Below are 25838 nucleotides of genomic sequence, written 5' to 3' on the forward strand. Positions count from 1 at the left end.
AAACCACAACACTGCCCCAAAACACAGAAACCCCCAAACCCCGGGAACCTCTGATCTTTTGAAATTGGCAAAAGGAGGTGGCCAGACCTGCCCCTGTCTGCCTGTCTCTCCTCAGCCTTCACTCCATCTTGAGTGCCGCCTGATGCTCCCCCCTTTGTCACCTGTCCCCCCTCCAGGAGGAGCTCTCGACCTCCAGGAGAACACATCAAGACTTAGACTTCCCTGTCCTTCACAAGAGCTGGCCGGGGCACCTGCCCGGGACCCCAGCAAGACTCCTCCCACTTCTTTTGGGCAAGGGCAGCTCAAGGGGAAGCCATCAAGCCAGTGCAGCCTCAGGTGCCAAGCCCATGGGCTGGGTGTGGGTGTGCCTACGGTCCTCTGGCCACAGCTGCCTGAGAGCCCGGCCTGGGGGCCCCCTCACCAGCCCCCCCACCTGTCTGTGCTTTCTGTGCTTGCCGGCTCCACTGTGCTTGGGAGCATGGCTTTCAAAGCACTTCAGCACTTGACACTGTGTGCGTCCCACAGCCCGGGGTTCCTACCCCTGCGTGGGCTTCTCTCCCTGCAGCTACTCAGGTACGAAGGCTTCCCGTTCCTCCTCTCTCCTGGGAAGAGGTTTTAGGCAGACATGTAGAGGAGGAGGGATTCCACTAAGAAAAAGCGTCTTCTGTTCCTTTATTCACAAAACAAAATGCTGCTTCCTGGGTTAGACTTGGGTTTGTCCCGGCTCAGCTTGGGAGCAGAGGCCCCTGGGGTACTGCCCTCCTGAAAAGATGAAGCGGAGTCCAGGTTCAGCCTGCAGCTAGACGACCCCGGGCACCGCGGCTTGGCCCTGTGACTTGAAACCACTGATCTCATGAAGCCTCGACTGGGCTAAACCTTCCCGGCCCAGTGGGTGAAAGTGCTGCACATACAGTGGGAGGAGAGCATCTGGTCAGGGTCTGCAAGCCCCCCTGTTGTGCGCCTCCAGCTGCTGGAGGGTCATTATCCCCGTGGCTGATGTGTGTGTTAGAGATCACATTTCAAGTGGCTGGTCTCACATTTGGGGGCCGGACGGTCGGTTCTGATCATACTTTCACCTCCAAGTGCAGCAGGGGAAGGTTGACCTGTGACGGCTTGTGCTCGCATGTCTTGTCAAGGCCGTGCCCTGGGGGCTCCTTTGCCTCTAAGCTGAGTGTGGGTCTTAAACTGGATGTGAACTCCACGCGTCCACTGCAGGTCCCGGCGTCAGGCTGAACTTGACCGCAAAGCACCAAGGACGAGGACGCCTGGGGAGCTTTGTGGAGCCGCCGAGGGAACACCTGCGCCGATCTGAATGTTCAGTGTCAGTGGCAACTACTTTTAAGATAGCAAATCTAAGCAGAGGCTTTCGTTTCTTTTACTGCACCCAAAGGGCTTACCCTGGGCCCTCTCTCCCTGGGATGTGTACCCCCAGCAGGGAGAGTCAGACTTGGTCCCTGTGGGAATCCCGAGCTTTTTTTTTTCCTTTTTTTAAAATGCAGACCCTCCTCCTCTCCCCCTAATTTCCTCGGGGGTGGGGGTCGACTCGGGGGTGGGGGCGGCCCAGGAGTTGACACTCCAGTAAAGTCTGGCTGGCAAACCTCAAATGGAGCCATGTTTGGGGACTGTAAAAAATATTCCACTAAATAGAACATTATTCTTGACACTTGTTGAAAACATCAAGGCAGGCTCTTTTCAGGGTCAGATACCACAGGTTCCTGGTCGGGGAGAGCCATGGGGCTTCACTGTGAACGCAGCAGGGAGAAGGGGGTTGCCTGGTCAAGGGCGGGGGCGGCTCTGGTTCCACTCTGCTCCGGGAGGCCTGCTGAAGGCCCCCTGGGTGACCACGCGCGCCCTGGAAGGCGGGGAGTTAGGAGAGCCGCCCAGGTGTGAGGGCGCTCGGGATTGGGGGCTGGGGTCCCGGTCCAACGGCTGGACGCTCCCTGCTGCGCCGCGGCCCGGAGGGGCGGGGAGTCCCAGGGCCGGGCCCAGCGGGGAGCTCAGAGGAGCCCCAGTAGGGTCCGCCCGAGACGCAGGGAGTCCGGGGCAGGGCGGGGCGGCTGCCTGCGGGCGGCGAGCGGGTCCCCGCGCGGGTGAAGGGGGGCCGGAAGTGGGGCGCGCGGGGGCGGGGGGGGCGCGGGCGCGCGGGCGGCGGGGGCGCGGGGGGGGCCGCGGGTGTGGCGGGGGCGCGCGGGCGGGTGTGGCGGGGGCGCGGGGGCGGCGGGGGCGCGGGGGCGGGTGTGGCGGGGGCGCGCGGGCGGCAGGGGCGCGGGTGCGGGTGTGGCGGGGGCGCGCGGGCGGCGGGGGCGCGCGCAGGGCCGGCCGGGTCCCCGCCGCCCGGAAGCCCGGAGGCCCCGGAAGCCCGGGGGCGGGGAGGCCGAGCCCGAGGAGCGCGCGGTCCCCGAGCCTGGCCCGGGAGCCCTCCCTCCGCCCGCCCGCCCGCCCGCCCGGTGGAGGTCGAGGTGCCCGCGCGTCCCCTCCGCTCCCGGCCCCGGCTTGGCGGGCGGCGCGGGTCCGCGGGGATCGGGGCGCGGGCTCGCTCCGCCTCTGCCGCTGGAGCCCGGCGGCCGACCGGCGGGGTGAGGCCGGGGTGAGGCCGGGGTCAGGCCGGGGTCAGGCCGGCCGAGCGAGCGGCTGCGGGCCCCGCGGGCTGCGCCCAACCTCCTGGCGACCTTGCGCACTTCGCAGCCCCTGACGGGTACCCCGCCTTCCAGGTGAGCGATAAATGATGACGACTTGGAGAGGGCTCCCGGCCCGGCCCGTCTCGGCTGACCTCTGCCCCGGCGCGGTCCTGGGCGGAGCCCACGGCGGGGACTGAGGGGGGGTGGGGAAGGAGAGGCTGCAGGCAGTGCGGGGGGGGGGGGGGGGGGCTGGGCTTGGGGGTGCCCCGGGGCCACTCCAGGCCTCCCCAGGCCCCACCCCCTCCCCGGCCCTCCTCCCTGCCCCCGTCCCCGCCCCCTCCCGTCCCTGCCACCCCTCCCCCATCCCTTTTGCCCCTCCCCCATCCCTGCCCCTCTCCCGGATCCCTGTCCCCCTCCCCATCCCTGCTGCCGGCTAGAATCTGGCCTGTCAGAAGAATCTTTTGGATTAAGGGAGTGTGGGTGAATTAAAGTGGTCCTGGGGTTCCCTGTAACTGCACCAAGGTCGAGGAAATGAGAGGTCTGGAGTTGGGGAGGTGAGGGAGAGAGGATGGAAGATACCTTAAGGGTGGGGCAGGCTGGGCACCCCGGGGACAGCCAGCATCTGGGCCCTGCTCTTTGCCCAGCTAACCTCTGGCCTGTCCTGACCAGTAATTACAGTTGATGGCTGGGAGTACTCTGACTTACTAGAATTCCCTAAACTTTGTTCTTTGTAGGAATTAAGGTATGACTCCCATGCAGGACAAACCTGGAATTCCTGGTATGATGAGAATGGGGTTTGCTGTCCTGATTTAGAAAAGCAAGTCGTTAAGCCTGGGCTCTGACTTCAGGAAAGAAAAGAGATGGAAGCTGTAAAATCCGGGGATAAGAAGAGGGTCCTTCCCGCATGGATGACAACCCAGGAGACCCCCAAGCCAAAGAGGGCAGTGCAGGGAGCTGCTGCAGCAAGGTGGGGCAACTTCTGGTTGGGGACCTGGGGAAACAGGAGGAGGGGGGGTTTTGTGGGCATCATACTTGCTGGGGCTGAACCTTCCGGTGCTGGGGGAGCAGGAGGTGGTGGGTGTTCCAGGGTCCCAGGCCCCAGCTGCCTCCACAGGGTGCTGGTGCAGCTCCCCAGCCAGGCCTCAGGTGTCAGCTCCCAGGCAGCGCTCCCCTTCTGGCTAATGCACAGTAGCCAAACTCTCAGACACCAGTTGTCCAAGATGCCGGTGTCTTCATTTGCAGTAAGCATTGTGACCGTTAAGTGGTCAAGTTCAGTGGACCAGGGGCCAGTCTGCCTGCAGGAAGATCAGGAACAGATGAGCAGCAGTCGCTGGAGCAGCATGAAATCAGCTGAATGATGGTGGTTTGGGGGAGTCCTCAGGCCACCCGGGAGGGAGCGTCCCTGCATCCTCCTAGGCTCGGCACTCAGTGCTCCCCTCCCTGGCTCTTTTTACTGACCCACCTCCCTTCAGACCTGCTGGGTCCTGCTTTATAGTGGCCACGGGTGCAGGTGGGTTTTGGTCATGACTCGGCCTGATAACCTGTCATATGACCCGCTGGAGTCCGTTGTGTGGGGGCAGGGGCTCCAAGGAGTAGCCCTCATGCCCTGTTCCAGTGGCGGCAGGTGGGAGTTCCCCGGGCTGGGACTCTTGCTCTCCTTCTCTTCCCCCTTGTGAGACCTGAGACCCGTCTGTCCCCATCTGAGCACCATGCCTTCCTTTCAGACTGTCTGCAGTGAGGACTGCGTACTGCATGAGTGAGGCCGAGATGGTAGACGTTGCTCTGGGGATCCTGATTGAGGTAAAGTCCACTGTGGCTCTTAGTCATGACCAGAAACTGCACTGGGCCCTCGGTTAATGGCACCAAAAGAGACGCCCTGCGTTCTCAGGTGGCCTCGGGGAACCCCGTCCCCTGTCATCCCATGTCTTCCACCTGTCCCGTGTCTAGCACATCTCTCACGGTCACACTCCCCTTGGCCTCTCCCTGTGTGAGATGTGACTCAGTGTTTGGGCGGGACACCTGGGGCGGGAGTGGCTGTGGGAGGGAGGGCAGCTGTCCCTGGTGTGACTGGGCTGGTAGCTGGAGGCGATGGGGAGCCTTTAGATGCTTATGTTCTTGGCGGGGTCTCAGTTGGGTGAGGTGACTCCTTAGCCGAATGCCCCCACCCAGGTCTTCTGGCTCCTGAAGCGAATAGTGGTTGTACCACCATAGTGTTGTGTGTATGTTGACTGGGTACTTCTGTATATATTGGCTCACTGAATCCTTGCCGTCACCTGGAGATGGTTATTTCAGATATTATCCCCATTTTACAGATAAAGGAATTGAGGCCCAGGCCTTTTCCCTTAGTGACACAGCCAGCAAGTGACAGAGCCAAGGCCCGCACTCAAGTTTTGTGTCCCGTCCTCCTTCCTGTCACCCCTGCCTTTCCAGATACAGTTTTCCTAGTGTTCTTTTCCACCCTGGTATTCCTCAGGGGCGGAGAGGGGAGGGGACGGGGAGGCTCTGATTTAGGAGCGCCGCTTGACCTGGGCACACGCTGGCTTCACAGTGGCTTCTGCACATGCTCTGCTTCGCCGATGATGGATAAACCCACACGTTCCTTCGGGAAATAACACAATGTCTGTTTTCCCTGTTGTCTCTCCTACTCTACAGGCCCGGAAACAGGAAGAGCCCTGGGAGTCAGCGACTCCGGCTGGTGCCGATAAGCCAGAGCTGTTCCCAGCCCACTTAGCATGGGCCCCGAGTTCCCCTGGGAGTAGAAGTGAGGATGAAGACAATGGGAAGGAGGCCCCTACTCAGGGCCTCAGCCCCCAGCAGGGACCCGTGGGGCCTGACTCTGCGTGCCGCTCGAGCCCTGACCAGGACGAGGACGAGGACATGCTGAAGTACGTCAGGGAAATATTTTTCAGCTAAAGGACACACTTCCCAAGACTTTCTGCTGGGGTCTGAGGGAAGCCGGCTCCTTGGCCCTGCCTGCCGGGGCCTCCCTCCCCTGACCTTCTTGGAAGGTTGGCCCCAGATGCCCTGAGCCCTGGGCGCTGTCCTGTTGGGATGCGCTTCCCCTGGACTCTCTGTACTGCGCCTCCTCCACCTGGAGGGTCAGCCCCAGGGAAAAGGCGGACATGGGGTCAAACCCACTGGAACCAAGGGGTTAATTTACTAATTTTGAAAGGAGGGAGAGTATGGTGGTGAAGTTCACTGGAATTCCTACCACTTAAGGAGGAGGCCTATTTTAGACCTAGTTTCCATGACTCGAGCGGCCCTGGAGGCAGCTGCCCACCCGGCGCCACTATGCTCTGCTCTGCCTGGGGCCCTGAGTGGAAGGCCTCCGGCCCGTGCCCCCACTTCCTTCCCTGGCTGGCTCCGCCTTGGTCCCTGGGCAGTCGTGAAGCCCGAGTGGGGCTGCAGCCCACGGGAAACTCTTAAGGACGAGACACCCAGAGTCCATATTTCTGTCTTTATTCAGTGTGGCTTTTGACAGGCGTGGGACGAGGCAGTCCTTTGCTGTGCGGGGTCATCAATGCGCTGCGTGGAGAAATACAAACAGTTCCCCAAGGCCAAGGTTGTGTTTCTGTCCTTTCCAGTTCTGGTTGGAGAAGGGAAGGGATGCGGCCTCGGTGTGCACTGGGACTGTTCTGCTCGCCTGGGTCACGTGCTAGGAGGGAGTTGCCCCCCGACCCCCTGATTTGTCTGGTTTCAGGTCCAGGAGACCCTCAAAGCCACCAAGGCCTCAATTTGTGCCCATGGCTTGTGTCTTGAGTGAATCCCTCAAGGGGTCACCCCTGGGCCCATCCCATGACACCCACCATGGAGAGGGGGAGCTTGCTCACCAGGGCCCAAGGGAGACGCCAAGGCACTCTTGGCCCTCTCTCTTGTTCTCTCTCTCTCAGAATGTTCCCCATTTGTAGCCATGAATCCTCACTGGGTTCCACTTCGACATTTGGCAGATTATCCCGGAAATCAGGCCTTGTGACAGGAATCTCCTGTCATTCTGAGGATGACGTAAGAACGGCCTGCTCAGATCAGTGCATTGAAGCAGGAGTTCTTGTGACTGCGAGCTACGCGGGTTTAGGGTGTCCTTGTGAGCCCTAGAAGCCCCGTAGGACGGACAACCCTGCACTCAGGTTGTCCTGCCATTGCTGCCTCCTGGCTTTCTTGACCCGGGGTACCCCACCTTCACCCTGGAGGGGCCCCGTCTGCTAGAGCTTGAGATCGGCATTTGCTATGAAACAGGCTGAGAAGACATACCAGCCCCTCGGTTTTCTGGCACCTTCTCTGAGCGAGGTTCAGACTGAACTCTGGCAATCATGTTTTTGACAGAACTAGCAGCTGTCAAGCTTGCTCTTGTCCTCTGCTCTCCGAGGGAACACAACCGTGGCCATCAGCAGGAGGACGAGCAAGGCCTGGGCAGCACCCAGAGCCAGGAACCCAGGCCCCAGGAGGGAGAGCCTGACCCACTTCCACGTATAGGCGAGGAAGAGGCCCAGGCCACTGGCCAGCAGCGCAGAGGCCATGGCCAGGAAGCCCACCGCCAGCTGCCATTCTCCATCGTTACCGTTGCACCAGGCCAGGAACAGAGGCAGGGGGACAAAGAGAGAGAAGACCAAGGCCCCATATGCACCCAGCCTGGCCAGGGCCAGGCCAGCCCGTGGCACGCCCAGGGCCTCCAGCTCGGGGAACTGGTGACACTGGAGGGAGCCGGTGCCCTCGTTCCACAGGCAGAAGTTGTAGAAGCCGATTCTGAGGTTGGGCAAGTCCGTGAGGTTGCCGGCCTTCCAGAGGAGAGCGTAGAACAGCAGGGAGATGACCACCACGGTGACTAACATGATGCCCAGGAAGAGCAGCTGGTTGCCCCGCCTGGGCCTCGGGAGGGCCATTTCCTCCTGCCCTGTGCTCCGCTGCCTCCTGGGGACCTGCGGGAAGTCACATCAGTGAGCACCCCGGCTCTCCCCCAGCCTCCTCACAAGCTCAGGTTCTCCCTTCTGGAATTCCAGGAGCCTGTGGACCGCCCTCCCAGGTGCAGGGAGCAGGGAATCCGGGAAAGTGAGGCCTCCGCTGCCCAGCCCGGGGCAGATGGGGGTGCCCGTGGCTAACCCCTGCCCTCTGAACAAAGGCCTCGCTGCCCTTTCCACCGCAGGCCCCTGCAAACGTCCATGAGGGAGTCTCTAAGGTCCTTCTGAGGATGGGCTTGTCAGGGGTGAAGGAGGAGCCTCTTGGTCCCTGGGGGCCAGGAGCTGGGGGACAGCCGAAGGCACAGGGGTCCCCAGTTCTCAGGGCCACAGCCATGCCCCCCAGGGGCTGTGAGAACCACCATCAATGGGACCCAGGCAGTCAAATCAGAACTTCTAGGGTTGGGGCCAGGCCCTGGTGGTTCTAGAAGCTCAGAAGCTCATGCTCACAGGAGCTGGGGTTGAGGAGCTCTGCAGACTGCTCTCTGAGCTCACCTGCCCTGCTCTGGGAGTCAGGACTCGCTCAAGACAAGACGCCACCTGGTCATGAAATCACACAGTCATACTCCTTTCTTAAGTGTCTGTGACTTATTTTTCCCCCCTGAGGACAACGGTAATTATCCGGATCTCGGAAAATAATTTTTAAAAGAAAAAATACAAAAAAAGAGCCTCTTATCCCACCACATACATAAAACCACTATTAATTCCCTACCGGTAGTTTTTTTCCTATGTGCTGATATTTTTGTTAAATAATTATAGGGTTGACCACAACGATTTTCTCACTGAATATTCTGAAATATTCTCAAAGCTGTTAAATGGTCTTCAAAAACATTAATGGCCGCATAATAGCTCATGAGCACATGATTGACTTGTTTCCGTTCTTCACCATTATAAACGACAGTCCTGCCCTACGGTTCTGACTTTGCCTTAGGCCAGGTGTCCATGAGTACAGTCACTGAGTCTAAGATAGAAATATTTTTTTAGTGATTTTACTGCATATTGCCCAATCGGTCTGCAGAAAACTTAACTGTAGCCCCTCTCATATAGCATACACCTTCCTCATCAAACCTGAAAAATCTTTTCACTCCATTTTTACTCCTAGGACGTCCCTAAATTGGCCCCTACAACAGTCGTCTGCATATTTGTAAAATATGGAGTAAAACAGCCACCGACATTCTGGAGTGCTCAGGAACTCCCGGCTGCCAGCCTCACTAGACACCAGGTGCAGGGGACAAAATCCAGAGTGGGGTCCTGGCGTGGGGTGAGCGGGGCGGGGGGGAGACTCCCTCGGAAGGGACCCCGGGAAGGAGCAGCCCCCTCCCTGTCCCTCAGCTGCCTGGAAGGAAGGGGCATCTGGCCACATCCCTCATTTGTTCTGCAGAAACAGAAAGTGCCCAGGCGGGGAAGAACACTCGTGAGGGGCAGGATGTGGGCCGCCGGGGCCACCAAGCCAGAGGCTGCAGACGGCAGGGGACAGCTCCCGAGGCTGGCAAGCCCACGGCGTGGCTGGGAGACCCATCCTTGCTTCATAGCTGGACAGTTTGGATTGTCCTCCCCTGGTGGCAGGGAGAGGGGAGCAGCCTGGGGCCTAACAGGGCCACTGGTTTCATTCACAAGGAACTGTCAACCTGGTCACCGCCCAGAGTAACACCATCACACAGAGGACAATCCTTCACCCTTCAGCAGGTGGCTCGTCAGAGACCTGAGTAAGTGCAAACAATGAGATTTCTCAGTAACTCCTTAGGCAGAGAGCTGGGGATGCTGCCTGGGGGCCAGGCCGGAGCCCCCTTAGGAGGTTTCGGATTCATGAGGATGTGGACACATGGGGACACAGGCTGTGACGACCAGGGCCCACGGCTTCTTCAGGGGAGCTGGGCAGGGAGGCCCTGCAGTGGAAGTGTGAGGGGCCTGTCCCTCCCCCCCCCACTCACTGCCCCCTTTGGAGGCCTGAATTAATGAAACCCAGGAGGCCTGAGGCCCTGTCTGAATGTAGCCGGGAGGTTCTTGGAGTGCTGGTGCCGCACAGCAAGGCCTCCCAGGTCCTCAGGGGTCTTCAGTGTCCCCCGGGCCCCCGCAGGGAGGGGTTTGTATGGTTCTGCATATTTAACCAACACCTGTAAGAACCTGTATCTGTGGTTTTTAGTGGATTTAGGTATCAGGGTGTGGAACAGGTTTCCAGGCTGGAACCCCCGATTGAACAAGGGTTCGATAGGAACGAGGTTTGACTAGCCTCCGCTGCTTATGCCCGACCGAGCAGGAGTGGGGCTGGCTTCCTAGGAACGTTCCCTCTCATCGCCCCTGTTCCAGGCCTATTCCACCTGGGTTCCAAAACTCGCTATATTAAGCACTTTTGACTTGAAGACAGAGCCCCCCCACCCCCACCCCCACCCCATGCAAAAGGCTTGGGGCCCCAGAGGGGGGATGGTGGCAGCTGCCTCTGGGCCTCCAGGCGCCTGGCCTTTGTCTGGGGTTTCCTCTCTTTCTCCCAGCTGCCCTTTAGGAGGTCTTCAGTGGAGGCTGCACTAAAGAAAGATGGAGCTGGGAACCCCGGGGGTAGGGAGCGGCGCAGGGGGAGGAGGAGGTCGCCCCTAGTGTCCCTTCTCCTGGGTCCTTACAGGCATAGAGTTCAGGATCAGCTCCTGGGGTCTGGAGCTTGCAGTCAAGGCCACCTGGCGCCACTTGCACCTGCTCCCTGTGCTGCACCCCTGCTCTGTTCAGCGGCGAGGTGCGGGCGGCCGCATCCCCGAGCCTGCTCCCCAGCCCACCCACTGTGGGGTCCCACCTGCTGTCTGCCTCCAATGCTGCTGACCTCCCCCAACCCCCTCTGCCATCCACCTTATCCCCAGGATGGTGCCTGAGACACACTAGGAACTTTTTTTGAATGAATGAGCTTGGGAGGGAGGGCGGGAGGGAAGGAAGGAAATGCCCTGTGGCATCCTGTAGTCAGTCACTCCTGGCTCCTTGTCACACACCCACCCTGACAAGCCAGCAAAGCTGTGGCTGCGGACCCCTGGAGAGACTTGGGACCATTGGACAGGGCTGGAGGCCAGTCGTGGCTCCTTTGTCTAAACATTTGGAAGCAAACGGGTGTTTGGCTGGAAAGCCCCATGGCGCTCTTCTCTGCTGCCCTCAGGGCCTGGCCCTGGCTCTTGTGGCTTTGAACAATCCTAGTAATCCTGTTCTGGCCACTGGGAGCTTTCCAATCCTTGGGACGGTAACCGGGAAGGCTGTTCAATCACTGCTGCTATTTTTTAGCTGAACTTTTTTCCGGTTTATAATAAGGCAGTAGATGCTGATTGTAAAAAAACAAACAAACAAAAAAAAAACAGAAAAATTTGTGAATGACTAAAAATGTCTATAACTTTGAGTGGCGGTAGGAATCACCACTGCAGACATCACACTTCCTTCCATAGCGTTGTTTGACGCAGCCGGGCTCACAGAAGTCTGTGTTTGCATCCCACTCCACAGGTGCCCAATGCACGCGGTCCGCTGTCCGACCTTATTCGGCAAGACTAGAAGTAACTGCGCTGGACATTGTGGATCCTCATTTCTTGCTGGATGTTGTGGATCCTCATTTCTTGCCACTGACGCTTGCTTCTCAGGATGCCTGAGGGGCCCTCACACTGCCGGGTCACGGAATCCCAGGGCACTTTCCAAGCTGTCCTAGTATGCTTGTTCCCCTGCTCGCTGCCTCCCTCTGTGACCCTCGTACACACGCATCCATCACACGCCCATGCGCGAATTCTCGTCCATCACAGTGCAGATCATGGCCTTCCTTCCATGCTACCCTTTCTTCGTGTCCTAGTGACTGGGACTCCCACAAAACCCTTCTCCTCTACTCCGTCTTCTGTAAGAACAACCAAGCCAACCCCCAACCCCCGTCGGTCCATTCTTTTCGATTTGTTCTTCCTGCCCTGGGTCTGATGACATCCAGCACCCAGAGGGTCTCCAGAGCCTGAGCTTGGGTCTCTTGCCAGGTTCCTCATTCATCCCTGCATGCCCCTGTCACGTGCCGTGCCCTGCGGTGGCCTCGCAGAGCACCCCTGCACCTCTTCAGGCCAGACGGTGGCTCGTCCACCAGATGCAGGGCTTCTAGTCCCCTTGGAACGTGTTGCCGAGCTCTGTGTGCAGCCCTGGTTAGCACCTCAACCTTAACAGGCCCAGCGGCCAGCACCACTGGGGCCCCCTTCCTGATCTCTCTCCACAGCTCTTTTGCCACCTACCGTCCTTAGCCTTTCCTTGTCCCCCCTCACTAGTCCCAGTGGGGTGGAGGCAAGGAATTTGATCCGCTGGCCATTCCTAGGTGTCTGTGGCCGGCTGGCCGTTTATCTACCAGAAATCTATCTTTTACTGCTCTGGCCCGAGCACCAGGCACCCGGTAGGCACTCGAGGTCTCTTCAGTGACACGTGGATGACCGGATGGATGTTGCCAATGGCACACAGACTTGCTCAGACTCCTCCCCATGTTTTATTTTTTTCCCCACCTACATCTCTGTCCTGGTGGTCGTCCTCCTTCTGGCCCCTCATTCTTCCATGTGATGGGAGCCCTCTACAAGATGCTCCTCTCTCTCGGATGTGTCACCTGAGCCGCACAGTGAGAGCACACGAGGTACGGGGCCCTTGGAGGCCAAGGGCTTGGCCATGAGCCGTTGCCACCAGGGCCTACAGGGCTGCCTGGTGGAGGCGAGATCGTATCATTTTGGTGTCGGAACAGAAGCTTGGAAGAGAAAATAGGTGGGTCCCTAGATTGCTGTCAGTTCTAAGTTCACATCCGGGGGCCTTTTCATTAATGGCTTCGGACAGCTGGAGGGGGCAGCAGTGGGAGGGCAGGAGGGCGAGCTTCAGGAATTCTCTGGGCAGTGGAAGGCCTTGAGCACCAGCTCTAACCGGATGGCAGGCTCATTCATAGTTGACACCAGGCCGTAGCCCTCCTGGGCGTTCCTTGAGAGCCGGGCCTGGGCTGGGCCTGTACTAGGTGCCGCCTCCTTAGGTTCTTAGGGTTCTCATCTCTGTTTTCCAGAGGAGCACACAGGGAAGGTCCCCAAGCCCCCGGGCCAGTGGACAGTGACACCCGTCTGGCAGGAGGCCGTAACGACTACGGACCTGTGTCCATGGAGCCGCCAGCAGGCCTGCCAGGCACTGCCATCCGGAGACATGTGGAATCGGGGCTCTGGGTTCAAGTCCCAGGTCTGCCCTTTACCTGCTGCGGTCCTTCACTTCCCAGGGCCCAGCATTGTCAGCGTAAAGCGAGTCCACTGGAACTGGTTCTGGAGGCGTCCTAGGAACTGAGTGAGATGATGGTGTGTGGCCCGGGGAGCGGTATCTAGGAAGCACTAGCTCCGTCACTGTCATCACCGAGAGGAAACTGGAAGTCAGAGAAGGGAAGGCCAGGGCTGGGGCCGTGGGGTCCGCATGGGCCTCGGAGCGCCCCCCCCCCCACCCACTGCATCCCTTCTGGAAGGCGCTGCGGGCCTGTGCCTGGGGTGGGAGCGGGAATCCTGTCCCTACGTGGGATTGGGGTGAAAAGGAAGGTGGGGGCAGGTGGAGGAAGGGAGCTGGGAGTGCAGCAGGAGCAGAGAGAGGGGGAGGACCTGCAGGGGGAATAGAGCCAGAGGACGGGTGGGACAGGGTTGGGCGGGCTGAGCACTGTGCGGTGAGCAGAGGCCGAGGCCGGGTTCCTCTCCCTGGCCGGACACAGGAGCAGTGTGGTCATGGTCTGGGTGTGGCTCTGACACAAATAAAAGGGAAGAAGAAGGGGAAATGTGTCATATTTCCTTTGGCTGAAATATGAGCCCGGGTTCCTACTGTTCAGAGGGGGCGGGGGCAGCGCCCGGGTTCGAGGCCCCAGGCCAGCCTCCCACGCAGGCTGATTTGACTTACTCAATTCTGCACGTAAACAATAGCAGCTTCACCGGCAGAAACACTAGGACACCACGAGGCTGCCCGCCACCCCCCCCCCACCCCGTAGGGTCAAAATCATGGGCCCCTAGAGCCCCATGACACCGAGAGGGGGCCTGTCTCAGTGGCTCTGTTGATGTTCATTTGCTTTCTGCTCATTTGTTTTGCCAGGTACCAGCCCTCGCAAGCAGGTGATCCAGCTGCAGGCAGGGCTGGAAAATAATTCAGAGGGAGACACGGTTCTTCTCCCTGAGTCCATGCCTGCACCTCGGACCCCTCCCATCTGGTCCTTGTGGTGGGGCTCCCCTGCTAGTCTAGTTGGCGGGAGGCCGAGGTTGGGGTTCACAGGACCCGATGCACAGTCTGGAGGCAAGTAGTCCTGGAGACTAGGGCTGCTCATGGTCCTCCTGCCCGGCCGGCCCTCTCCCCGACTCCCCAGGGAGAGTCACACCCCCCTTCCTACTGAGGAGGCCGGGGGTCCCACCTTCTGACCCCATTAATGGCACCTTCTGGATGGTTCCCTCTGCTGTAGGCCTTCTGGAATCTGGCAATCGGGGCAAACCAGGGGCCTGGCTTCACCGAGCCTGCCTTCTCGTTGGGGAGACCAACGCCAATGGTATACTTTTAAAAAGATAATTGTGATTTTTAAAAACGATGTGGGAAGGAAATAAACAGGATGAAGTAAAGGAGAGAAGGTGACAGGAGGAAGCCATTCGTCTCCCTCAGTGGATCAGGGAAGGCCTGCACGTGGAGGAGACGTTGGGTTTGAGGCCTGAGGGGTGAGAAAGAGCCACCCTGAGTGGGGCCAGGGGCAGAGCCTTCCAGGAAGAGATAGCAGTTGTCATAAACACGCGGTTGGGAGAGGAGCTGATTTCCAGGGCCGGGGTGGCTACAGCCCCATGACTGAGATGAGGCCTGGCGGGTGAGTGGACCCAGGTCACTTAGGGCCTTGTAGGTCAGGGTGAGAGGTGCGGAATATAATCTTCTGAGTGTCCCGTTAACGCCTGTCCCTGTGCACACAGGGAGCTGGGCTCCCAGGCAGCAGGCTGAGGGCACAGGCGGGGCAGAGGCCCGGGGTGACCTCACTCCCATGCTGCCAACTAACCCTGCGGGAAGCACCAAGGCCTCCCTGAATGGAGGTAGCTGCACCCGAGAGGAGGAGGAGGTAGAGAGGAACAGTCACTAAGACCTAGATCTTAAATTTTGCAAGAGGTTTGTAGACAGTTGGCTGGAGAGATGATCCAGGTTCCCAGGAACCTGACCTCTATCCTCACACAGGAGCACATGGTTGCTCCGTGGCGAGTTTGTAATGCATCCAAAAGGGCTCCAAGATGCACCCAAGTAACTCCCAAGAAAGCAAATCCTGCCAAATGGAGTCATGATGCTGTGCGGCCTCCCCCTCCCCTCCAGCCTTCGGGGCCAGTATTTGGGAAGCTCAGGAAACGTCAGTCTCAGGGCTGGCATGGGCTGTTCCTTCCCGCCCTCTGCCCGGTTAGCACCCCCACCCCCCTACTGCTGCCACCCACACGGAAGGTGGCTCTCCTCACAAAAACGCTGGGCATCTCGGGATCACCTCCCAAAGTCTGTTGAAGTCTAGGTTTGGGCTGAAAAAACGAATCCCCTGTGGACTGCCACCACAGGCGGGGCTGCATGGGGCCCGGCCCAAGGCCTGGTTCCCTGCCTGCACAGCACCCGTCAAGCTCAGTTGCTAAAGAGAACGTGCTGTCCATGTATTCAACGATTAAATTTGCAGGTATTTGTCACACTTATTAAATCATTTGAAAATATACCATTCTGAGGCCGACAGCAGGCCAGAGTCACTGAACTAAAGTAATACAGATCCCAGGTAGATTCCTAGAAAAGATGGGGGAAACTGGGCCCAAACCTCCAGAATGGTAGTAATCCGCCCCCCGACCCGGGGTACGAGGATGGACAGCTCAAGAGTAGAGGATCTCAGAAAAGCCACACATAGTTCATAACTATGCTAACTTCATAGTTAATATGTGATAAAAGTGGCAGTCTAGTCCAGTGGAAGGTTTTCCATTAACCCGTGCGAAAGCGATGAGCTAACTGAAAACAAAACTAGTTTAAGTCCTCATCTCACGCCACACACCAAAGTAAATTTCATGTGAATCCAAGCGTGAAATGTGAACTGAGGACAGAAAGGAAAGATCTGGAAAAAAATCAAGATCTGACTTGCAAACGGGAAAGAGCACTTTGAACTTAAGAGCAAACTGAAGTCACAAAAAAGTCGTACAGATTTAACTGCTTAGGAAGATACATTTCCATACAGCAAAGGCAATATAATAAAGTTACAAGTCGGTGAGTGTGGCAAATATCTGCAGTAAACATGAAATGATCCATATTACTAATACACCTGCTGTTCATACAAACAGATAAGGAAAACATTAACCCCCATAGAAAAGGACAAAGATGTGAAGACGTTCCAGAAGAGGTCCGCCAAAGTAGGTACCTTTTATCAGATGTGTGGGAGCTTCCCTCCACCGAGCGATTCTCTGTGACACTAGCTGGTGTCCTATTTACCTGAATTCTGACACTATCCACTCGAAGAGAGTGCCAGGTCCCAAGGGCAAAGGGCTTAGTCCCAAGAGAGCCACCTCCCCACCTCCAGAGGAGGCTTCATGACCTGGCTCGAAGGATGACATCACTGGGTGTGGGTGACTAAATGTCCAGCCAGCCTGCCTCCCCACGGGTTGTGGGGTGAGGCTCTAGGAAGTTCCCCTCTAATCCCAAGGTGGCCTCCCCTGGTGACCAAACCCCATCTGCAGGGACTTGTCAAAATTCAGTTCATCAACCTAAATCCAGATCTGGTTGAAAGGAGTTTGTTACGACTAAAGACACTGTTGTCTATTATCACTTAGGAAATTCCAAGGGTTTGGGGAGCTCCGTGCCAAGAGGAGAAAGGCCAAATACATCACCTTCTTGCACAAATCACTAGATCTCATGAGCTAACATGAAAAAAGTCTATACCTTTGGTAATATAAGCAAAGATATGCCAAGTCAAATAACCTCTGAGTTTTCCTATCAAACTGCAGGTGAAAGTGGCTGACAGCGAGCGTGTGGGAAGCGGCGTGTTCCTATGGTCACGGTCACGGGGGGGGGGGGGGGGAGGTGGTGGCACAAGTGGTGGTCAAACACTCGTGCAAGCTTTCCAGGCGGCCACCTGACCATACGCACAGAAGCCCCTCAACATCGTCCTATCTTGTTGGCCTACTCCTTCCACTTAGGAGTTCACGGAGATGCAATCCGTGAGTTATGTACAGGAATGCGCAGCACAGAATTCGGCAAAAGGTGTGAAGGAACTTGAGTGCCTGCCACCGGACGGCAACTACGGCAGGTCAAGGCGACGGGAGTCTTGCAGACTCGAGGAAGGCCGGGCTAGAACCGCCCTAGGTGGCAGGACTGGAGAAAGAGCCGAAGGAAGCATAGTCAAGCCTCGGCGGGAGGCCGTGACACCCATCCCCGGGGTGGCACCACGGACAGTTGTTCTCTTTCTGCGTGAGAAATAGTTCCAGAATCACGTGTTTCTGTAAAAGTGAAACGCAGCAAAGAGCCTTCACGACGAGGTAAGATGAGGCCGGCGTGGCTGCGGAGGACGCCGGCAGGGAGTAGGGGCGGGCGGGATCCGGGGTCGTCCTACCTGCTGCGGCTCAGGCCCGGGGCCTGGGGAGGGATGGAGCGGGGACGAGGTGCTGCGAGGTGCACAGCAGCTGTGTGCGCGCGCCTTCTTCCCCGAGGGGGCCCCTGGCTCCGCAGGTGAGTCAGTCTCATGGAAGTCATCGAGGCAACAGAAGCAGCAGCCGAACTCGAATGGGGAGGGGGCGGGCGCGTCGTGTACCTGGAGAGGCTCCGGGCCGGGGCGCCGGGCGCTGCTGCGGGGGCTGCGGTGGGGCCGGCGCCCGGGGCGGGGGGGCGAGGGGCGGAGCGGCCGCGGGGCCGGTACTTACGCTCCGAAGAGGCCGCGCGGGGGCGGGTCTCCGCTTCCTCCCGGTGGGGTCGGGGCCGCGCTCCCGGGGGCGGCGGCGGCGGCGGCGGCGGCGGGGGGGCCGGTGCCCCGCGAGAGCTCGGGGCGGTGGAGCCGAGCGAGGGTGCCGCCGCTGCCCCCGCCCCCGCCCCCGCCCCCCGCTGATTTCACTTTCATTTCCCCGCTGCCGGGGGCTCGTGACTTCGCAGAGGAGGGGCCGTCCTGAGGCTGCCGCTGTGCCGGACGCCCGTCCCGCGCCCCGCGCCCCGCTGCACCTGCTCGGCCCCCGCCGCCCCCCCACCCCCCCAGCCCCCGCGGAAACCGGCCCCAGACCTGCGGCCGCGGGCTTCCCCGGGCCGGCACCCCGACACCTCGAGGTGGGCGCGGGGCCGCTGCTGGGGGGCTCCCCTCCCGTCCCCGCGGGCTTCCTGGCGCACGGGAGCGGCTGCGAGGTCCAGGTGGGAGCGGGGCTGGCTCGGGTCGCCGAACCGGAGCCCCCCCACCTCCCCAGGCCATTTCTTCCCCCGTGCAGTTCTCTCGAACCCAGACCCTAGAAAGCCGAGGTCTGCCAGGAGAAAGAGAGGCTCTGGGGTCAGGCCTCCCTGCTACAGGCGAGCAAAGTAGCTCACCGAGCTGAGCATCGGCATCGGAGTCCCACCTGTGAAACGGAAACAGTGCCTACCCGCCCTGGCTGCTGTGCAAACTGGAGATAACGTGCGGGTGCTGGGTGCCGAGTGCTGGGTGCCAGTGCTGGGTGCACGGTGATGGCCCCCGTGAAGATTAAAAGCAGGATTTCTAAATACTTAGTGATACTGCCCTTCAAGGCAGAGACAAAATTAACCTTCTGGCACATCTAGATAAAATAGTTCCTGTGAAAATGGAGTGCCGGTGAGCACAGTGATGTAGTCTACAAGAGACAGAAAAACATTTTAAAAAATGTGCTTGAATATAACGCCCATTGTTTCAAAAGAACCCAACAGTTCTCTGGAGTTCCTTATGAAAAGCCGCAATCGCAAGCTCTCCCTTCTCCTCCAGAGGCAAATAGTTGCACCTGTTTGAGCGGGATCCCTTAGGTCACTTCTCAGGATTAACCTGCTTGTATCCGGCCCTCCTGGTTTTCCAGTTTCAGGTATAATCTATTGACTCTCAACTGTAACAGATGAAGATTTAATTTCTTCTCCCAGACTCCATGTGTCTCAAACGGGTCTTATCTTCCTCCTCCTTCCAGACTGGGTATATGAAGATTTTGTTTATTTATATTTTTAAAGATTTATTTATTTATGATAGAGAGAGAGAGAAGCAGGCTCCAGGCCGGGAGCCTGACGTGGGACTGGATCCTGGGACTCCAGGGTCACACCCTGGGCCAAAGGCAGGTGCTAAACCGCTGAGCCACCCAGGGATCCCCTGAAGATTTTGTTTAAATCAGTATTCAAGGTCTGCAAATATAACACACAGTAGGGGAACCACGTAAAAAATTGTGACTTTTTTTTTTCCTTCCCCATGTAACTGTTAATCTTCCCTGAAGATGATAATTGCCTTAATTCTTTGTTTGCTTGGACTTCTATGTACTTAACACCAATCCAACCTGCAAATTAACTGAATAAAGTCTAAGGATATTTAAGTGTTGAATACATGAACAAATCAGAAATTACAAATTTCAGAAAATTACAAAATAAGAAACAAATGGTTGTAACTTGCAAGTCCTTTAATCTATGAATTTAGAACTGATAAAAATACTGATAAGTTTAACTCTGATGTCTTTACTGTTCCAGTTTTTCATTGTGTTAAAACTAATATTACCAATAAAGTTTCTTGGGTAAATATTAAGCTACTTTTACAGATTTCTAATGATATATTGAAATAATCTCCACCCCCTCCCTCAAATAGCCTGCCTGGTTTTATAAACTGTCAATGATGGTTTAAATAATAGTAAAGATGCAATATTTACATCCTTTCATTCTAGGGGACTCAATGAAAGAAAAATAATGTATCATAATTAAGTTAAACCCACCTATATTTTAAAAATGCTCTCAGGAGTTATAATTCTATTAAACATCAATTAAGAGCAAACAAAAAATAGCAGCAATTAAAGTGTTCAACAGAGGTAAATCTAAATTGCTTTTTTAATGTTTTTTTTCCAGCTGTACTCTGAATGACAAATCTTGCATATATTTAAAGTATATAACAAAAAAAAAAAATTAAAAAAAAAAAGGGGGATCCCTGGGTGGCGCAGCGGTTTGGCGCCTGCCTTTGGCCCAGGGCTCGATCCTGGAGACCCTGGATCGAATCCCACGTCGGGCTCCCGGTGCATGGAGCCTGCTTCTCCCTCTGCCTGTGTCTCTGCCTCTCTCTCTCTGTGTGTGTGTGTGTGTGACTATCATAAATAAATAAAAAAAAAATTAAAGTATATAACATAATTTAATATACATATACATTGTGGAATGATTACTAAATCAAGTTAGTTAATATATCCATCACTTGACTTATTTTTTTGGGGGGTGGTAACACTTGAGATCTACTTTCTAAGCAAACTGACAGATTAATTAAGAAAATGTGATTCTATATTATATAATCTATATCCTTATATATATTGAGATATCACTCAGCCATGAGAAAGAAATCCTGCTTTTGCAATAACATGGATCCTGCTTTTGCAATAACAGTTGCAAAAACTGGAGGACATTATACTAAATGAAATAAACCAGACACAGACTAATACAGCAGGATCTCATGTATGAAATCTAAAAAAAAAAAAAAAAAAAAATCAAACCCACAATAACATAGAATATAGCTGAGTTTATCAGAGGCTGGGTTGAGGGGAAAAAGGGGAGATTTGATCAAATGATATAGTCTTTCAGTTTATAAGATGATTCTGGGGACTAATGGACAGCATGGTGATTATAGATAGTAGTTATGTATTGTGGACTTGAAATCTAAATTACTTTTGAAGAGAAAAAAAGCAGATGTCCTGCCATGGGTGTGGATGTTCAGGGGTCAGCTGCATTGATGTCTGAGTTAGACCTGCATGTGACCCTGGGTCCCTGTGAATTCATGGCCTAACTGTCCTCTTTTCCTTTGGGAAAAAGGGGGAGTTGCCATCATCTGAGGGATTTTCTCTAAAGAGTAGGTTAACTTACCACCTGAGCACAGAGATTTTATGGGCTCCTTGGAAGGGTTTCAATCCCTCTTTGAGCATATATGTTCATTTATTTATTTGTTTATTCATTTGAGAGAGCGCGTGTTTGTGCACAGGAGTAAGTGGAGGAGGCAGAGAGGGAGAGAGAGAATCTCCAGCAGATTCCCCACTGAGTGCGAAGCCTGCCACAGGGCTCGATCCCACAATCCTGAGATCATGACCTGAACTGAAACCAAGAGTTGGATGCTTAATCAACTCAGCCACCCAGTTGCCAGGATCTTGTCTGTTCTTAAAGAACAGACATTATCACATAATAACATGGCAGTTTGGGGAGCTCACTCTTTGATTCATTTTTGAGAGGTCTCCTGGGTCCTCAAGTGAAGAGGTCATCCTATTCACATTTCTCTTAAGTGCTGCCAGTTTGTACCTTCAGAGGACTGGCCTCTACGAGAGGTGACTCAAGAGATCCACAGCCTTGTATAAACTCATTTAATCTTTTCACTGACATAACAATGTTCTTCAACTAGGACAGAAGAGCATTTGGCTACCTCTTTCATATTCCTTAAAGTATGGTGGCTTCTTATTAAAAATTTTAAAAAAATCAGAGCAGCGTATACTGAAGGGAAACCCCAAAGGGCTTGGTCTCAAGTAGTCAAATACTACCACCGGAGCCCTGCTCTAGTACCAAGCTGGAAAGATATTTTTGTGGTAGTCCAGAGATGCTCATGGCTGCAGGGCCACTGAAGCTTGTTGCTTGTTATTGGTGTCCGGTGGACCACAACTATCTGCTTGGAACTCTGTGGAGTATTCTATTTCTAAAACAGACTAGAGCCTTCCAACCCAAGCCAGACTAGCAGTAAAGCAGAGAAGGGAGGCCCGGTTGATTAAAATGCTACACCCCAACTTTGCTGCTACACACACACACACACACACACACACAGTCCATTTTGTATTGTGCACTGAGGGAAATATAAAAACGCTAATTGCAGCTAGAGGAGATTAACCCACAAGCTCTGGCCACTGTAGGCCCCACCTGACACTATGCAAAACCTAGAGGATCCAAGTAGCGGCGCGCTATAACCTACCTCCTCGGCATGCATGGGGAGACGTGTGTAGTACAGGACTCCTGGGCCCATATTCTGGGGTGAGCCTCCTTCTTCTGAGTTAGTTTCCTTCTGCAGGTTCGAAGCCAGATAATACTTGTCAAGGTCACAAGGATCTCCCTTCCCTGTAGGCTTGTGTGAGCCTGTGTCTGGTCAGTGCAGACAAGCTGGGTCGGAGGGGCCAAGGGACTCACCAGAGGGGTTGCTTCACTGTTAAGAATCCAGGAGAACTGCTTGTATCTTAACATTTCCTGTTTTTTTTCAGTGGAGCTCTGCTGCAGTGGAGTCCAAGCGCTCTTGGTGAGGTGACTCATCGACCCAGGCTCCTTCTGTCACATGCTGCCATCGTCAGCACAGAGTCATCTTAAGACCTGTGGTTACCTCTTTGGAGGAAGCATATTGTTCTCTCAGCTGAATTTGCTATCCTGTTTCCCTCTACAGAATCTCACTGTCCTAGTATCTCTCCAGCAGACTGAGGCCCAGAGCCGCTCTTATCCATCACCCAGGATGCTGCCATGAGCAATTTTCTCCACACAGCCTTTAGCTCTAGGAGGAACAATCAGCAGAGACCGGTGGGGGGAGTTTGGCCCACCTGTTATTGTGGAGAATAGAGGCACTTGCCAGGCTTAAAGATGAGGGGGTGAAGATGGCCAATGTTTAGTCAAGTGATAATTGTTTATAATTTATTTGAAACCAGGAAACAGGCTCTTGACTATAGAGAACAAGCTGAGGTTGCTGATGGGGAGGTGGGGCGTGGGTTAAATAGGTGATGGCCATTAAGGAGGGCACTTGTGATGAGCACTGGGTGTTTTTTTTTTTAAAATATAAATTTATTTTTTATTGGTGTTCAATTTGCCAGCATATAGAATAACACCCAGGGCTCATCCCGCCAAGTGCCCCCCTCAGCGCCCGTCACCCAGTCACCCCATCCCCCCACCCACCTCCCCTTCTGCTACCCCTTGTTCGTTTCCCAGAGTTAGGGGTCTCTCATGGTTTGTTTCATCTTAGAAAGCCCTTTGCCTGAGCTAGATTGGTGACAACTTCAGGACCCCAGCTCCTCCAGACATCATTGCTGCCCTGTATGGGGACTCAAAGATGATATAGAATCTGAGTCATGTTTGCCAAGAGGATGGTGTCACAGTAGATACTCAGCCCTCCTCTTTCATAGTGGCCTCGATTTTTTAAAGAATTTTTTAAAAAAGATTTTATTTATTTATTCATGAGAGACACAGAGAGAGGCAGAGACACAGGCAGAGGGAGACTCAGGCTCCCTGCAGGGAACCCCATGTGGGACTCGATACCTGAACCCCGGGATCACGCCCTAAGCCGAAGGCAGACACTGAACTGCTGAGGCACCCAGGTGTCCCTAAAGGATTTTTTTTTTTTTTACCTAGAATTTCAGGTTGTCAGTTTCCTTTCAGTTTGCAATTCCATTTTCCTCTGGTTTCAATAGTTTCTGTAAAGAAATCAGATCCAATTCTTACAGTTTTTCACTTGTATGAAATGTAGCTTCCCCCCACCCTCTAGCTGCTGTTACAATTTTTCTTTTATCTTTGGTTTTTACCAGCTTGACTATGATGTGTTTAGGTATGGTTTTCTTTGTATTTATCCTGCTTAAACTCTGCTGAGCTTCACTTCAGCAGATTTCTTCAAATATTGCTTATCTCATTCTCTTTACTCTTCTCCTTCTGGAACTGTTACACATTAAGAGTTAGAGACTCCCTATCCTGAGTGTCTCTTACCCTCTATTCTGGCCTTTTTTTTTTTTTAAGTTTCTAAGTTTTATTCTAGATAGCTTCTGCTGACCAGTCTTAAAACTTATTTGGTCTTCTGTTCTTTCTAGCCTGTTGTTAAACCTATGTAATGAATGATTAATTTCAGATATAGTATGTCAATTTGATTCTTTCTTAAAGCCTAATTCTCATTGGAAGAACAAAATTGTTAAAATGTCTTTGCTACCTAGAGCAATCTATATGTTCAATCCCTATCAAAATACCATCAACTTATTTCACAGAGTTGGAACAAATAATCCTAAAATTTGTATGGAACCAGAAAAGACCCTGAATAACCAAAGGAATGTTGAAAAAGAAAACCAAAACCAGTGGCATCACAATTCCAGACTTCGAGCTCTATAATCATCAAGACAATGTGGTACTGGCACAAAAACAGACACATAGATCAATATAGAACCCAGAAATGGATCCTCAGCTCTATGGCCAAGTAATCTCTGACAAAGCAGGAAAGACTATCCTAAAAAAGTCTCTTCAATAAACAGTGTTGGGAAAATTGGACAGCCACACGCAGAAGAGTGAAACCATACTATTTCCTCACACCATACACAAAAATAGACTCAACATGGATGAAAGACCTATATGTGAGATAGGAATCCATCAAAATCCTAGAGGAGAACTCAGGCAGCAACCTTTATGCCCTGACTACAGCAACTTCTTGCTGTAAGTAAGTAATTTGTATTACTAGCAACTTCTGCTAGACACATCTCCAAAAGCAAGGGAAACAAAGGCAAAAATGAACTATTGGGACTTCATCAACATAAGCAGCTTTTCAACAGCAATGGCAACAGTTGACGAAACAAAGTCAACCGACAGAATGGGAGAAGATATTTGCAAATGACTTATCAGACTCAATCACCAAAGAATAATCCAATCAAGAAATGGGCAGAAGACATGAATAGCCATTTCTCCAAAGAAGACATACTAACGGACAACAGACACATGAAAAAATGCTCAACATCACTCGGCATCAAGGAAATATAAATCAAAACCATGATGAGATACCACCTCACACCTGTCAGAATGGCTAAATTAACAAGCCAGGAAATGACAGATGTTGGTGAGGATGCAGAGAAAAGGGAACCCTCATACACTATTGGTGGCAATGCACGCTGGTGCAGCCACTCCAAAAAACAGTATGGAGATTCCTCAAAAAGTTGAAAATAGAACTACCTTATGATTCAGCAATTGCACTACTAGGTATTTACCACAAAGATACACATTTAGTCATCCAAAGGGGCACCTGCATCCCAATGTTTATAGCAGCAATGTCCACAATAGCCAACTATGTAAAGAGCCCAAACGTCCATTGACAGATGAATGGATAAAGATTTGGTATAGAAATACAATGGAATACTATTAGCCATCAAAAAAAAGAAAAAGAAATCCTGTCATTTGCAATGATGTGACAGGAACTAGAGGATATTATGCTAAGCAAAATAAATCAATCAGAGAAAGACAATTATCATATGATCTCATTTATATGTGGAACTAGGAAACAGGATCATAGAGGAAGAGAGGAAAAAATAAGACAAAATCAGAGAGGGAGACAAACCATAAGAGACTCTTAATCATAGGAAACAAACTCAGTGTTGCTGGAGGGGAGGGTGGGAGGACAAGGTACTGGGTGAGGGGCATTAAGCCTTAGGGCACATGATGTAATGAGCATTGGGTGTTTTATAAGACTGATGAAATATTGACCTCTACCTCTGAAACCAATAATATGTTTAGTTTAAATAAAAATAAAGCCTAATTCTGTGTTGAAATGCTCCATGTTTTCATTGATTTTACCTTTAATGTGTAATTTTTAACATAATGATCATTTGGAAGTCTTTTTCTGTTAACTCCATTTACTGAATTATCTCTGGGTCTGCTTCTGTCTGCTTTCTCTCTTGACTATTGGTCACTTTTTTTTTCCTATCTCCTAATTTTACATGCCAGACAAGGTGTTTTGATACATTGTAGAAGGGCTGGATTATGTTATCTTCAAAGAATGTTTAGTTTTTTTCTGGCAGAATTTGTATTACTAGCAGATTATCTTTATTTTAATCTTTGTTAGAGTGTTCTATTCCAATTTTGTCCTTAGTCCTAGGATATAGCCCTTGCTCCTATGCATGGTCTTTACTCACAGGACATGGTTTTTCTGGGGTTTCAATTCAATGTTGAGGATTTTCACCAAGGTCTCTATATTCTGGGTTGGAACTTCAGTGTCTGCCAGGACTCTTTTCTACTCTGTTTACCATACTCTTGCCTTTACATAAACATCTTAGGATATGGTCAAGAACCTGATGGGAACTTCTACATAGTTTAGGGGCTACTTTTCTGTGGTTCATTCTTTTTCAGTACTCTGCCTCCAAAT

General features: G+C 53.6%; 2 protein-coding genes and 1 long non-coding RNA gene across 13 annotated transcripts; 2 read left to right on the top strand and 1 right to left on the bottom strand.

Annotated features, from left to right (window-relative positions):
• The first annotated feature begins 2473 nt into the window (after positions 1-2473).
• Positions 2474-6280, top strand: CYREN (cell cycle regulator of NHEJ). 4 transcript variants are annotated; one of them, XM_055334593.1, is made up of 5 exons: positions 2474-2711; positions 3467-3585; positions 4343-4418; positions 5271-5503; positions 6085-6280. In XM_055334593.1, exons 2-5 carry the CDS (start codon positions 3479-3481, stop codon positions 6275-6277), a joined length of 609 nt encoding a protein of 202 aa, XP_055190568.1. In that variant the 5' UTR covers positions 2474-2711; positions 3467-3478; the 3' UTR covers positions 6278-6280. The 4 variants fall into 4 exon arrangements, with proteins under 4 accessions (XP_055190568.1, XP_055190567.1, XP_055190570.1 ...); XM_055334592.1 differs by having other exon boundaries at positions 2478-2711; positions 3353-3585; XM_055334594.1 differs by lacking the exons at positions 2474-2711; positions 3467-3585 and adding an exon at positions 3879-4128.
• Positions 6281-6931: 651 nt separating this feature from the next.
• TMEM140 (transmembrane protein 140) lies at positions 6932-21927 on the bottom strand. 7 transcript variants are annotated; one of them, XM_055334587.1, is made up of 3 exons: positions 21884-21921; positions 21672-21761; positions 6932-7531 (listed from the first exon to the last, which is right to left on the bottom strand). In XM_055334587.1, exons 2-3 carry the CDS (start codon positions 21720-21722, stop codon positions 6941-6943), a joined length of 642 nt encoding a protein of 213 aa, XP_055190562.1. In that variant the 5' UTR covers positions 21723-21761; positions 21884-21921; the 3' UTR covers positions 6932-6940. The 7 variants fall into 7 exon arrangements, 5 of the variants coding, with proteins under 5 accessions (XP_055190562.1, XP_055190565.1, XP_055190564.1 ...); XR_008665612.1 differs by lacking the exon at positions 6932-7531 and adding an exon at positions 17853-18357 and having other exon boundaries at positions 21884-21927; XR_008665611.1 differs by lacking the exon at positions 6932-7531 and adding an exon at positions 17853-18886 and having other exon boundaries at positions 21884-21925.
• LOC129515633 (uncharacterized) lies at positions 8798-25147 on the top strand. 2 transcript variants are annotated; one of them, XR_008665614.1, is made up of 4 exons: positions 8798-9273; positions 11036-12176; positions 12588-17052; positions 21955-25147. It is a non-coding gene; the product is annotated as an uncharacterized LOC129515633 (long non-coding RNA). The 2 variants fall into 2 exon arrangements; XR_008665613.1 differs by lacking the exon at positions 21955-25147 and having other exon boundaries at positions 11036-12301; positions 12588-12774.
• The last annotated feature ends 691 nt before the right edge of the window (positions 25148-25838 follow it).

This window comes from Nyctereutes procyonoides, unplaced genomic scaffold, assembly GCF_905146905.1.
Source record: "Nyctereutes procyonoides isolate TBG_1078 unplaced genomic scaffold, NYPRO_anot_genome, whole genome shotgun sequence".
NCBI lineage: Eukaryota > Metazoa > Chordata > Mammalia > Carnivora > Canidae > Nyctereutes > Nyctereutes procyonoides.